The sequence below is a fragment of the Budorcas taxicolor genome, chromosome 12 (genome assembly GCF_023091745.1).
Source record: "Budorcas taxicolor isolate Tak-1 chromosome 12, Takin1.1, whole genome shotgun sequence".
Classification (NCBI taxonomy): domain Eukaryota; kingdom Metazoa; phylum Chordata; class Mammalia; order Artiodactyla; family Bovidae; genus Budorcas; species Budorcas taxicolor.
The window spans coordinates 77,491,301-77,505,675 of record NC_068921.1 but is presented as its reverse complement, the minus strand read 5'-3'; the positions used below and the strand labels follow the sequence as shown (position 1 = coordinate 77,505,675).

At 50.7% G+C, this 14,375-nt stretch overlaps 1 protein-coding gene across 2 annotated transcripts in view; it reads left to right on the top strand.

Annotated features, from left to right (window-relative positions):
• Window positions 1-6,568: 6,568 nt before the first annotated feature.
• Window positions 6,569-14,375, top strand: part of TMTC4 (transmembrane O-mannosyltransferase targeting cadherins 4) — a 57,514-nt gene continuing 49,707 nt past the window's right edge. Inside the window, exons 1-2 of one of the 2 annotated variants that reach the window (XM_052650075.1) lie at window positions 6,569-6,596; window positions 13,236-13,451. In XM_052650075.1, coding sequence (XP_052506035.1) covers window positions 13,290-13,451 — 162 coding nt within the window. In that variant the 5' untranslated portion in view covers window positions 6,569-6,596; window positions 13,236-13,289. Of the gene's footprint in view, window positions 6,597-11,278; window positions 11,296-13,235; window positions 13,452-14,375 lie in introns of those variants that run through there. The other variant, XM_052650076.1, reaches the window with a different exon arrangement.

The following is a 14,375-nucleotide window of genomic DNA, read 5'->3' as shown; positions in this document are numbered from 1 at the left end:
AAAATACCAAAAAAAAAAGAAAAATTCTACACCAGACAAATATTGATTGACCTACAAAAGTTCTCACAACTCTTACAGAAATCAGGGAATTCTAAAAATAGAAATGATCGTGAGTCTCTTGCAAAGAGGAACACTCAGGAGAAATAAAGACAGGAGGTAGTTAATTTAAGAGAGAGCAGATAGACCGCTAACTGGTTAATGTGGGTGAACAGGTCAAAATATAAGATGTTTCAAAAAAGTAGACCGTGCACGAATGGGACATTCATGTTATTTAACATCATTAAATTCTTTTTAGCTCAGTGGGAAAAGAAGTATCTATTCCAACCTGCCTCTGGGTTAAATTTTTTCTTAGTTTTAAGAGACCATGATCCATATTATTTATTTTTTCCTCCTTCACCTTCAGCCTCTCCCTCTCTTCCAGTTCTTACTTCTCAGCATACGAACAAATTTAAATCTTTTATGTGATAAAAATAAAATTCTCAGGACTTCCTTAGCAGTCCAGTGGTTAAGCGTCTGTGTTTCCATTGCAAGGGGGCACAGGTCCATCCCTGGTAGGGGAATTAAGATTCCACATGCTGCATGGCGAGGTTAAAAAAATAAAAATCTCCTTCGATACTCTGCTCTTCCAAGTGCCATCTGATAAAACATACTGATGGGGGACTTCCCTTGTGGTAGAGTGGACAAGAATCCATCTGCCAATGCAGGGAACATGAGTTCGATCCTTTGTCCGGGATGATTCCACGTGCCCAGAACAACTAAGCCCATGAGCCAAAACTACTGAAGCCCGCGTGCCTTGAGCCCCTACTCTGCAACGAGAGAAACTACCTCAATGAGAAGCCCGTGCACCATAACATAGAAAGAGAAGCTAGGAACTGCAACCAGAGAAATCCCGCATGAAGCAGCAGACCCATCACAGCCAAAAAATTAAATAAATAAGTCTTTTTAAAAATATAAAATAAGATCACATTTGCAAAGCATCCGCACAGTGCCTGGCACACATTAACTCACTTCCCATGAGTGTGGTGACCCCAGAGCTCCTACCCAAGGGGCTGGGGCTGGGGGGTATGGGTCAGTGGATGGCCCAGCAGCAGGGAGACGTTCTTTGTAGCTTACACTTCTTATTAAACCGTAAGATTGTGACAGGCAGAATCAGCACCCTGCTTATCTTTATATTCTCCACAGAGCCTGCTGCCGTGCTCAGTACGTAGTATGAAATCATTTTGATCACGGCTAGCTCAGCAGTTCATGGAGCAGAACACCTCTGGATTAAGCCAGGAGATTCCAATTCGGACTCCAAACACTGCTAGTAACACGCAGAATGACTTTCAGAAACGTACTTCTCTCTGAGAGACACCGTGGCCTGTCTGCAAATGCGGTCCTTGCCTCCGTGGAAGTCTAATGATGGAGATGGACTTGATATAATGAGCGTGTGGTTAGTTAGCAACAATGGTGATAAGAACTATGAGAGCATATTCAGAGGCACCTAAGGGGGTTGAAAGAGAAAATTCAAGGAAGGCTTTATCTGAGCAATGGATATTTGCACAGAGACCTGAGTATGGAATAGTCAAGTGTCATGGAGGTGAGCAGAGGGGAGCACTTTCGGGTGTGTGACAAATCCAAGATGGACAGGAGCAGAGTGCCCTGTAGGACTAGAAGAGGCCCACGTGGCTCAGCTCGGGAAACAGAGGTGAAAGGGCCATGAGATAACTCAGGGGAAGCAGGCAAGGGGCCAGGTCAGGCAGCAGCATTGGGGCCTTCAGTCTAAGAACGCTGGGAGCAGCGAATCATCCTGGGGGTCAGAAGTAAGGAGTATATTGTCTATAGAGAATTGAAAGGGAGTCGTAAAACTAAATATAACCTTTCATTTTCACCATTCACTCACTGGCAAATTTATGTCAACCAGTAGTATGTTAGTAAATGCTTAACAACTTATTCTCACAATAGATATATGCCTACGCACACACGCACATGCATACACACACACAGGTGTATGTATTATAAATGTTACAAATGACATAAAGGATTGTAACACGCAGCTTGCAAGTAATGATAAAAGCAGGCAAATACTCTTTTTCCTGAAAATTCTACATAGTTGATGGAATCTCACGGAATACTTTTGTTGCTTTTTGCTAAAGGCTTGTGTGTATATCAATCTGATTGTAGTGTTGACCAACTGGCAATGTCCATGTGTAGAGTCTTCTCTTGTGTTGTTGGAAGAGATGTGTTTGCTATGACCAGTGCGTTCTCTTGGCAAAAGTCTACAAGCCTTTGCCCTGCTTCATTCCATATTCCAAGGCCAAATTTGCCTGTTACCCCAGGTGTTTCTTGACTTCCTACTTTTGCATTCCAGTCCCCTATAATGAAAAGAACATCTTTTTTGGGTGTTAGTTCTAAAAGGTCTTGTAGGTCTTCATAGTACCGTTCAACTTCAGCTTCTTCAGCATTACTGGTTGAGGCATAGGCTTGGATTACTGTGATATTGAATGGTTTGCCTTGGAAATGAACAGAGATCATTCTGTCGTTTTTGAGACTGCATCCAAGTACTGCATTTCAGACTCTTTTATTGACCATGATGGCTACTCCATTTCTTCTAAGAGATTCCTGCCCACAGTAGTAGATATAATGGTCATCTGAGTTAAATTCACCCATTCCAGTCCATTTTAGTTCGCTGATTCCTAGAATGTCAACATTCATTCTTGCCATCTCCTGTTTGACCACTTCCAAATTGCCTTGATTCATGGACCTAACATTCCAGGTTCCTATGCAATATTGCTCTTTACAGCATCAGATCTTGCTTCTATCACCAGTCATATACACAAATGGGTATTGTTTTTTGCTTTGGCTCCATCCCTTCATTCTTTCTGGAGTTATTTCTCCACTAATCTCCTGTAGCATATTGGGCACCTACAGACCTGGGGAGCTCCTCTTTCAGTATCCTATCATTTTGCCTTTTCATACTGTTCATGGGGTTCTCAAGGCAAGAATACTGAAGTAGTTTGCCTTTCCCTTCTCCAGTGGACCACATTCTGTCAAGGAAAGTTATGACCAACTTAGATAGCATATTCAAAAGCAGAGACATTACTTTGCCAACACAGGTCCATCTAGTCAAGGCTATGGTTTTTCCTGTGGTCATATATGGATGTGAGAGTTGAACTATGAAGAAAGCTGAGAGCTGAAGAATTGATGCTTTTGAACTGTGGTGTTGGAGAAGACTCTTGAGAGTCCCTTGGACTGTAAGGAGATGCAACCAGTTCATTCTAAAGGAGATCAGTCCTAGGTTTCACTGGAAGGACTGATGCTAAAGCTGAAACTCCAATATTTTGGCCACCTCATGTGAAGAGTTGACTGATTGGAAAAGACTCTAATGCTGGGAGGGATTGGGGGCAGGAGGAGAAGGGGACGACCGAGGATGAGATGGCTGGATGGCATCACCGACTCGATGGACAAGGGTTTGGGTGAACTCTGGGAACTGGTGATGGACAGGGAGGCCTGGCGTGCTGCGATTCATGGGGTCGCAAAGAGTCAGACACTACTGAGCAACTGAACTGAACTGAACTGAACTGTGTGTATATCCAACCAATGATTGTACTCTTTGCAACCCCATGAACTGCAGCCCGCCAAGCTTCTCTGTCTGTAGGGATTCTCCAGGCAAAAATACTGTAGTGGGGGGCCATGCCCTCCTCCAGGGGATCTTCCCAACCCAGGGATTGAACCCAGTTCTCTCGCATTGCAGGTGGATTCTTTACCGTCTGAGCCACCAGGGAAGTCCAAGAATACTGGAGTGGGTAGACTATCCCTTCTCCAGGGGAACTTCCCAACCTAGGAATTGAACCAGGGTTTCCTGCATTGCAGGTGGATTCTTCACCAGCTGTGCTGGTAGTCGATGGAATCTCATGGAATGTTTTTGTCGATTTTTGCTAAGGGGTTGTGTCTATATCCAACCAATGCTTGTAATTCAGCCATGGTTTCACAAATGGAATTGCATCTCAATCTGCTCTTTTCCCAATACATTCATTGTCATTAAATCTGATATGTCATCTGTTCAACTATGTCTCACCTTTGTTTGAATTAAACCCACTAAATTAAGATCTTTTCATGTCATCACTAAACACATTTTTAAGTTTCATCTGCATTATTATTTCCTCCATCACTTTCTTAAATCTAGCAAAGAAGACAGTGGACAAAACATCAAATCGAACCCTGATTTGTGTTTGCCAATGGTGTAAACAACAGAGGATGAGATGTTCGGATGGCATCACGACTCAAAGGACATGAGTCTGAGTAAGCTCTGGGAGACGGTGATGAACAGGGAAGCCTGGCATGCTGCAGTCCACGGGGTTGCAAAGAGTTGGACACAACTGAGTGACTGAACTGAACTGAAATACTCCCACAGTGGCTGACCGCAATCTCCCAGTGTGACATCACTAACTGTGGGTTAGGAAGACACACGCAGTAGCACAGCACTAAACGCAGTGGTGAAAAGGAGAGAACTGATCAGATTTGATCCACATGTCACAAGGAGAGTCTTGGTGACTTGTTAATATACCAAGGGTGATGGCAGATTGGGGAAGTACTGGAAGCATCACCATGACAGGGAGACCTGAAGAGGAGCAAGCAGCGAGAGCACGCCTCTCACTTTTCATGAGTTCCATTTGAGGTCCTGGTGACAACCAAGTGGAGAAGCTGAATAGGAAGCTAGATACAGGGGTTTGGACCTCAGAGAAGGAAGGATCCGAACTGTAAATTTGGAAGATATTCACTGAAATGTTGGCAGTGTGTTAAATCATGCAGGGAAAAACTGTGGCTTCAAAGCAAAGGGCTGAAACCTTTAAAATACATTACTTGTAGACCCAAAGCAAGCCAAGGAGACTGGGGGTGGGGAACGGGGCGGATTATCGCTCTTACCAGAGTGTTCTAAGGAGGAAGAATGAACTTTGCTAAGCGATTAGGTATAACGAAGTAGGACAGTGTTCTTTGTATTACTGACTGCAGGTAGCCAAGACAGTTTCAGTGGAATGCAGAAACCAAGAACTGAGTGCGATCTGGGAGACTAGAGAAGCGTGGGCCGACAACCTTTCAAGGAGTTCAGCTACAGAGAGCAGCAGCAAGGCAGAGGGGCAGCTGGAAGGGCACCTGGAGGGGAAGAAGGTTTGGGGTTCATGAAATGCCTATGACTCGGGTCCAGTGAAGAGGGAGATACTGAGCTAAGATAAGACTCTGATACTGGGGGAAAAGCAGGATGGAGAAAGGGTTCAGAATCAGTGTTTTTAGTAACAGGAGTAGCTTTGTAGGTTTGAGATTTCCCTGGTGGCTCAGTAAACCATCCGCCTGCAACATGGGAGACCTGGGTTCAATCCCTCGGTTGCGAAGATCCTCTGGAGAAGGGAATGGGCCACCCACTCCAGTATTCTGGCCTGGAGAATCCCAGGGACAGAGGAGCCTGGTGGGCTACAGACCATGGGATCGCAAACAGCTGGACACGACTAAGCGACTTTCACTCTCCATTCTTGGGTCCAGGAGATTCCCCTGGAGGGAATGGTTACCCACTCCAGTCTTCTGGCCTGCAGAATCCCATGGACAGAGGCTACAGTCCATAGTGCCTCAAAGAGTTGGACACGACTGAATGACTAACACTGTAGGCTTGGCAGTGGAAGTGTACAAAGTTTCTTTTTTCTTGACACGGGAGGCAGAAAAATCTACTAAGAATGGGGGTTATGAAACGCGCGGAGGGGCAATGCGGTTGGGAGCGGAAGTTCAGGACAAAAATGACTTGGATACAGGAGCCGGAAAGGGTTCGTGGGTCAGCGGGAGATGCGAGACTAGAGCGAGACTAGAGCCGTGGAACAGGGTCTGCTAAAAACAAAGGCCGGGTACCAGCAGGGCCTTGGACGGAAGAACGCAGTCTCATCGAGTCTTTCCCGAGATGCAGAAAGTTGAGACACACACTCGAAACAGCTCCTCCCAGGCAGGAGGAAGTCCAGCGTCCGGATCGCTGCGATCCAGCTCCCTTTCCTGAAGGGACGCGGCAGCACCCCTCCGCCGAGCGCCACCGGCAGCGCCAGACCAGCCGGGAACGGGCTCCAGCGCCGCGAGGGACAGGGAGGAAGCGCCTACAAGCCCACGGCGGCCCCCGCAGCCTGCCGCCCGAGGCCGCCCCCTCCCGCCGCCCGTGCCCTGCCCGGGGATCCGCGCCCAGGACTCCGCTTCCTCCTCTCGCGCCGAGTCCGCCTCTCAGTCCCTGGCGGCTCCCTGCGCCGCGACTCGCGCCCTAAGGCCTGACGTCACCGGCGCGCCCGCCAATGAGCTCGAGAGGGACCGGCGGCGCCCGCGAAAGTGACGGCAGGTGCAGCCAATGGCCGCGAGAAGGGGGCGGGCCGAGGCGGCGGGGGATGTGAGGGGGGCGCCCGCGCGCGTGGGGAGCTGCGGGCCGTGCGGGCGAGCGTGCGGCGCGGGCGCCGCGGGGCGGGGAACGCGGCGGGGGGCGGGGGCGCGGCGCGCGCGGCCCCTCCCCCTGCCCAGCTCGGGGCAGGCGCCCGTAGCCGCCGGACTTCCCGCGTCCGCCGGGGAGATGCGGCCGCCGCTCGGGCTCCTTGCAGGTAACACGCGGGGCGGCCCCTGCAGGGCCGAGGGCGCCTCGGCTGGGCAAGCGGAGTTGGGCGCCGAGCGGACGCGGGCGGTCCCCACTGCCCGCCGCGCCCCGAGCCCCTGCAGTCCGAGCCGGGCCCGGCGGCGGCGCCGCGGAAGGAGTTGGCTCCGGGACCTGGGCTGCGGCCGGGGCCGGGGTCACGGCGGATGCGGGCCCTGGAGCCGTGCGCCCGGGTGTCAGCGGCACGCGGGACAAAGGGCGCGGCGTGGAGGGGGCGCGCTCACCGCCGCCCCAGCAACGCGGGCTGCCCGTCGACCCCGGGCGCACGGGCGCCTCTGGCGCGTCCCCCGGAGCGGACACCTGGCCGCGGGCCCCCGCTCCACCCGCCAGCTGGCCGCCGCGCAAGCGATGGCTGGGCGCAGCCGGGCCGCCTGGCCGCCCGCCCAGGGGTAAAGGCGGCGCCCTGGCCGCGCCGCCAGTGCCAGCCTCCCCGCGCTGGCTGCCCGGCCGAGCGGCGTGCCCTGGGCCGCGGCGCCCGGGGCCACTACCGAGCTGCCGCTTCCCTGCGCCGGGCTTGGAGTTTGGGGAAGCCGAGCGGGTGGCGCAGCCTCCGCCTCACCTCCTGCGAACTCCGCGGGGCTTCTCGTCTTGTTGATGTTGTGTCTGTAGGCTGTGCGTATTTTCTTCCTTCTTTTTTTAACCGCACACAAAAGAAAGGAGTTAGAGGAACGAGCTAGCCAGAGCCTCGTGAGTCATCCCACGCTGCTCTTTTCTCTTGGAGCGCAGATGGATGGGGAGTGTTTCTTGAGAAACAGTTAACAGTGAGGACTCACGGGGTCCCCCTCCCTGTCCCGTCTCCCCGCAGCCCCGACCGCGCCTGGGGCGCCCCAGAGGGAGGTGGGGTGAAGTATCACCCGTTGACTTCGATGGGAAAATGGCTACAAGCTAGCAAGCTGTAAACTTTCTGGGACAGTGGAACTGGGAATGTCGAACCTCCCGCAGTCATTCTTGCTGTCGGCAGGCATGGCTCTCGCGCGTTTCTGAATTGAGAAACAGAGAAGGCGATCCGAAGAGGAAGCTACTTGGAGTAGCATTGTGTTCAGCGCTGCGTGGGGGGAGGGCGGGAGAGATGAGTCTCCAGTGCCTTGGGGCCCCCGAGAGAGGAGCAGCCAGCTCAGGTCTCCAGGTTGTGTTCTTTATTCTGGTTTCCAAACGCGCTCTCATTTCGGGCTGGCAGAGGGCAACCGGTGTGTGGATGGATCAATACTGATGAGCTGGAAAGGCCAGTCTGAGGCCAGAAGGCCCTTCAGTGCAGCTGGAAGAATATTTTTCAGTAGGTGTTCACTGCTAATTTTTCCAGGGATCGTGCAGGTTTGATCTGTATCTGTCGGCCCCTTACTGCAGTCCAGGCTGCTGTGTCAGGCGGCACCGAGTCCCCAGGGTTCAGAGCTCAGTGACTGCTGTGTGTTTGCTTTTGAGGGATGGTGTGCCCTCTCTAAGGTCTCTTTGACCTTTTCATTGACGATTGATTGATGGGTTTTAACCCCCTGAAAATAGAAGCTTGGTATAAGGAGTTTAAGATATTGAAAATAAAGAGTCTTGTGCTTCAGTTCCCAATCTAACTACATACACACGCTAGTGAATTCTCAACACAGTGAGGATAAGCACAGGAATGGGACAGGAATCCCATCAACAGTGTGGTCACTGGTAGAGCTAACTGGAGCCCTGCATGGGCTGAACCTGAGGCCATGATGTTGTTCCTTCTCTGTTCATGAGGCAAACTTCCAGGGCTCAGGAGCCAGGGCTTGCAGGCAGGACATCCCCTGGGGAAGACAAATGGGGTGATGCCGCCCAGGCCCCATCCAGAGTGAGAAACAGGCTCCTCTGGTCCATGGGATTTCCCAGGCAAGAACACTGGATTGCCATTTTCCTTCTCTTGGTACAAAAAGGTGGAAGGGCCCCGTCTCCTTCCAGGTGCCACTTTATGCTGGCAGGGCTTCTTGTACCTGAGCTTCCAGCCTGCCTGCGATCCTTGCAGAAAAAAAATCCATCTACTGTTGGAGGAGGAGGATTAATGTGTTCAGCCATGTGGTTTATGCAGGACATACAGATGCCTGGTCACAGAGCCAGTGCCCTGCTGCTGCTGCTAAGTCGCTTCAGTCGTGTCCGACTCTGTGCAACCCCAGAGATGGCAGCCCACCAGGCTCCCCCGTCCCTGGAATTCTCCAGGCAAGAATGCTGGAGTGGGTTGCCATTTCCTTCTCCAATCTGTGAAAGTGAAGTGGCTCAGTCGTGTCTGACTCTCAGCGACCCCATGGACTGCAGCCTACCAGGCTCCTCCGTTCATGGGATTTTCCAGGCAAGAGTACTGGAGTGGGTGCCATTGCCTTCTCCAGTGCCCTGGGTCTGCCCCAAAGAAGGGAGCCCTTCTCTCAATTGCATCAGGTTACCTGATGGGCTACTGCTGGCCTTGGTTGGCTAGCCTATCCTCAAGAATAAAAGTTGACAGCAACGTGTTGTTCAGTCACTCAGTCGTCTCCAACTCTGCGACCCCATGGACTGCAGCACGCCAGCCTTCCCTGTCCTTCACTATCTCCTGGAGTTTGCTCAAACTCCTGTCCATTCAGTCAGTGATGCTATCTAACCATCTCATCCTCTGCCACCTGCTTCTCCTCTTGCCCTCAATCTTTCCCAGCTTCAGGGTCTTTTCCAGTGGGTCAGATGTTTGCATCAGGTGGTCGAAATACTGGAGCTTCTGCAACATGATGGCAATATGGGTGATCCCAAGACAGGACGTCAGGGACTGGGCACTGGGAACTAATCTCTGCAGAATAATGAAGTGAAGTGAAAGTCACTCAGTCGTATCTGACTCTTTGGGACCCTGTGGACTATACAGTCCATGGAATTCTCCAGGCCAGAATACTGGGGTGGATAGCCTTTCCCTTCTCCAGGGGATCTTCCCAACCCAGGGATGAAACCGAGCTTTCCCGCATTGTAGGCTGATTCTTTACCAGCTAAGCCACAAGGAAAGCCCAATAATAACAGTAGTGGGAACCAACTGTTTCCATATATGCTCTCATTTAGTTCTTAGCACAACCTCCTGGTACCCTATGGTGCTGATGAGGAATGGATCCTTGGGAAGACCAGGCAACTCAAGGTCATATAGGTAGCAAGTTCAAGTCTGTCTGCCTGCAGGGCCTGTGCTGTTAACCACTGGGCTAGACTAAGGTTCCTGATGCACTGTAGCAGAATTGCATTTGCTGATCCACAGTATTCTCTGAGCTACCCTACTCTGCCCATTAGCAATCAGGCCTTAAATGGAAAGGGCATTTGTGAGTGTCCTTGGGGGCAGCAGAGAAGTGGGGATCTTGGATCAGGGAAGGGAAGCAGCAATGAAGAGGGAAGAGTCAGCCAGGGTGGGGAGCAGGGCAGAGTCTAGGCTCCCTGATGCCCCTGCCAGAGAAGATGGGGAGCCCTTCTGAGATGGACTCACCCATCCTGTTGACCCCCCAAGAGTCCAGGCCTGGTCCCCATGTTCGGGTCCGTAGTCTGCCTTCTGTCTATCTCAGCAGCCCTTGCCTGCGTACCAAAAGCACTAGTGTGTGTTACAGATAATCTGATATGAAAAGGGAGACACAGCAACTAATGTTGTTCAGTCGCTAAGCTGTGTCTGACTCTGCAACCCCATCGACTGCAGCACGCCGGGCTCCTCTGTCCTTTACCGTCTCCCGGAGTTTGCTCAGATTCATGTCCTTTGAGTTGATGATGCCATCCAGCCATCTCATCCTCTGCCGCAGCAACTAATTCAGGAGCACAAATTAGTTCGTGACGCAGTACTCTTCCTAGAGGGCCATTTGAACCTCAGAGATCCACGTGTAAAATACTGGCATCATCAACTCAATGGATATGAGTTTGCGCAAACTTCAGGAGATGGTGAAGGACAGGGAAGCCTGGCATGCTGCAGTCCATGGGGTCACAAAGAGTCAGACACATCTGAACGACTGAACAACAAACTCAAATATCTGGGCCTGAAGCAGACAACATGGAGACCAGTTAATGGACCATCTGTCAGCTCACAGCTCCATTTCACATTTAAAATTGATATGAAACTAATATAAACCATTTGCTTTCCTTCATATTCACTTTCTGAACCAAAGAACTCATATTCCCTCCGTATTACGTCAGGGTAGCTTCCTAACTGTCCGATCTTTTTTCACTTCTTGTAGCAGGAGTAGTTTCTGGAGCTCAAATACAGACACAGTGGTTGGGGCCTGCGCGGTGACCTCTACTGTGTTTGCAACTGTAATTTGGATTTGACCAGCGGTTTATCCTTTCAGTGACAAAGTGGGGGGGGGGGGGGGGGCGGGGAGCGGGGTGACACATAGAGGCTGGAATATTCCCCCTGTACTTGCTGAAAGCATGAGTTACAAATGAGTTACCTCAGGTGGAGAAGCTAGAGGGCCCAGCACCGCGAGAGCTGCAAAGCCCTTCCTCTCTGGGGGGTAAACCTGGCCTCTTCCCCGGGCCTGGACAGGAACAGTGCTGCCATAGAAGAGAGGGTCCCGTTGACTGTTGTTGGATCCTCGGCACGTTCACTCAGACAGAGGGCTGTGGAAAAGAGGCCCGTGACGTCCAGTGGCCCGGTGGACTGACTTCTCATTGATTCCATCATCTGGGGCATTCCCTGGAAGACCTGGAAACAAATACAGGTTCAAACGCATGTTGACCTTTGAACTGTGTGGGTACACTTATATGCAGATTATTTTCTGTAGTAAAGACCTCAGTACTAAAAAAAAAAAAAATTGAAAAGACAAAATTGTAGGGGGCGCTAATTTGATCCCTGGTCAGAAAACTGAAGATCCCACATGCCCCACGTGGAGCCAAAAAAAAACAAGACTACATGGTGTGTGGTTAGTTGAGTCCCTGGATGACAAGGAACTGCGGATACAAACTTACAATAAGCTCTACATAGATTTTCAACAGCGAGGAGGGTCAGTGCCCCTAACCACCGAGTTGTTCAGGGGTCATCTGTACATCTAAAGTGACTCCCAGTCAAAGGGCCTGAAATGTTCTTCCATCTCAGTGTGAAGGAGTGGGGCTGCTCCCTTAGTAGGGAAGACGAGAGTCTTGCTTATTACCAGGGGATTCTCAAATTATTCTCAAATGAATGTGCTTCCTTCTTCCTTGAAGAAAGTGCTTGTAATAACAGTTAACCTTCCTTTGGCATCCGTTAAACCCAGTGCTTCTAAGCACTTTCAGTGGGTGTCCTGCTTAACCTTCATGACAACCAGGTTAGGTGGGCCTGGTTATCATCCCCATTTTAGAGGTGAGGAGACTGAGGCCCAGAGAGGTGAAGTAACTTGGCCAAAGTCAGGTGGGATTAGACCTAGACAAGATCCTTGTAAAACCAAGGAGGGTGCCTATTGAAGGTGTGGTGGCATGGGGACGGACATACAATGTGATGGGGAGGGGAGGTGGTTTCATAATTGGTGAATTGCAGGTTAGGAAGTCCTTAGGCAACTGCTGGGAAGTTCTTTTGCTTTGCCGAGTGCACAGGACGTGAACTCAAAGATAGGCAGCACACACAAGGCCACCGAAGTAAGAAATGGCAAGGCTGGGAGACAGCATTTCATTTTAATGTTTTGCCTATTTGAAAGAAAAGCTAAAATAAGTGTCTTTATAACTTGACTCCCTCACCAACATTGGAGGTCATGTCCTCACCTAGAAGAGGACCCCACACTCTCCTTTAGGACACAGCCTAACAATGCTGTCCCCAGCATCAGTCTGCAGTGGGCCCGCCTTGCTCTGTCTGTCCCCTGGGTGAGAACCACGGCCGTGTACCTGCCACCTCACCTCTGTTAAACTCTTCTTTGTCCCAGATTTTCATTGAATGGGCGGGAGTGTCTGTTCTGCAGAGAGACCATAAGCTCTTTCACAATCAGGACCATGCTTCACATGCACACACAAACACACACAATTTTTGTGCTAAGACTCAACAATGAATATGTATTGAGTTTTCTTGATTGCATGAAGCAAGATGGTATCTTTTTTTTTAACTTTGTAAACTGGTTCAAGGACTATAAAAATGATCTGCCTTATGGGGCTGATAAACATAGGATTCCCTTAAGTCAGTGTTTCTCAGGGATAATCCAGCATCAGAAACCCAGGGACTCCTGACGTAGTCGGTTGCATCTGGGCCCAGGAGAAGCTCCCTGTGCCCAAGATGATGGTTCTGCCCACTTGAGTTTTGAAAGTACACCTTAAAGGTGTTTAGGATCACACCCTATAAACTCACAGCATAAATAAATAATTGACCGTCTAGCTGGTTTTCACTTGGGGTAAACATGCCTACTGTATGTGTGCGTGTGTGCTAAGCTGCTTCGGTTGCATCCAACTCTTGGCAACCCCATGGACTGCAGCCCACCAGGCTCCTCTGTCCATGGGATTCTCCAGGCAAGAGTACTGGAGTGGGTTACCATGCCTTCCTTCAAGGGATCTTCCTGACCCAGAGATCGAAGCTGTGTCTCTTACTTCTCCTGTATTGGCAGGCGGGTTCTTTACCATGAGTCCCACCTGGGAAGCCCGCCTACTGTGTAAACCTCCTGCCAAGGTGTTGATGAGTATTGATGTCGGGTTACTTATCTTGCAGGTTTCTAGCCAGCAGAATGCTGGACCCAGAGGCCGGCAGGGCGCAGCTGTCAGGATGGCCGAGTGGGACGCCAGTCTGGACTACATCATCCCATCCTCTGTTCTTCCTCCCTTCTGGGCAAAGTTCCTTGTGGGTTTTGCTTCCCTCGTGTGTTTTGCCCGGAGCTACGATGGAGACTTTGTCTTTGATGACTCTGAAGCCATTGTTAACAATAAGGTCCGTATCTTGATGTCTGTCTGGTAAACTGACTTGCCTGCATCTCAGTAATGATCTGCATCAGTTATTTTCTATGGCCGTGGTCCTCAACCTCTCTGACACCAGGGACCAGCTTCATGGAAGACAGTTTTTTACTCGGACTGGGGCGGCGGGGGAATGGTTTCAGGATGATTCAAGCGCATTATATTTACTGTGCATTTTACTTCTATGATTAGTACATCAGCCCCACCTCAGCTCACCAGGCATTAGATCCCAGAGATTGGGGACCCCTGCTCCACTGAACTTTGGCTGAGCCTTTATCTGAGCCCTCATCGTGCTCCAGATTTCCCATCTTTTTTTAGAGAGCATCTCCTTGATTTAGGGCCCCTTTTATTGCTGGCAGCAGGGTCTCCCAGCCTTGCCTAACCTCAGGCTTTACGCTGGCTGGGTGCCCTGCGTGAGGTCCCAGCCCATGCACATATCAGAGAGACCGTTCTTCTAACATGACAAGGCCACAGTATTGCAGAGCCTTGCAGGCTATTTCAGGTTTTGTGAGAAAATTTTACAGAGCTCTAGGCCAGAAGGATGCCCCCATCAGACACACACACACATCTGCTGCAGTGATGGGCAAGTCTGATCCCCCACTGGAAGGTGTGTCCTTGGCTGTAGGCAGTGAGCCGGCCCCTTCTGTGTCCTTCGCTGGGAGCATCAGGACATCCTGCTGACAGTTGCGGATGACCTGGAGTTTGCTGCCCGAGGAGACTGCAGTCCCTGCTCGTTTCCTGTGTGGAGACTCAGATTTGCTGAATTTGCAAAACCCCAGCCAGTTCCGCTCACCAGTGGGTGTAGGGGAAATGATATTCCTTTTCAGTCACTGACTATAGAGGTAGGGAAGAAGAAATCGATTTGTGGGAAGGGAAGAAAAGGGTTTCACTGAGCTAAAAG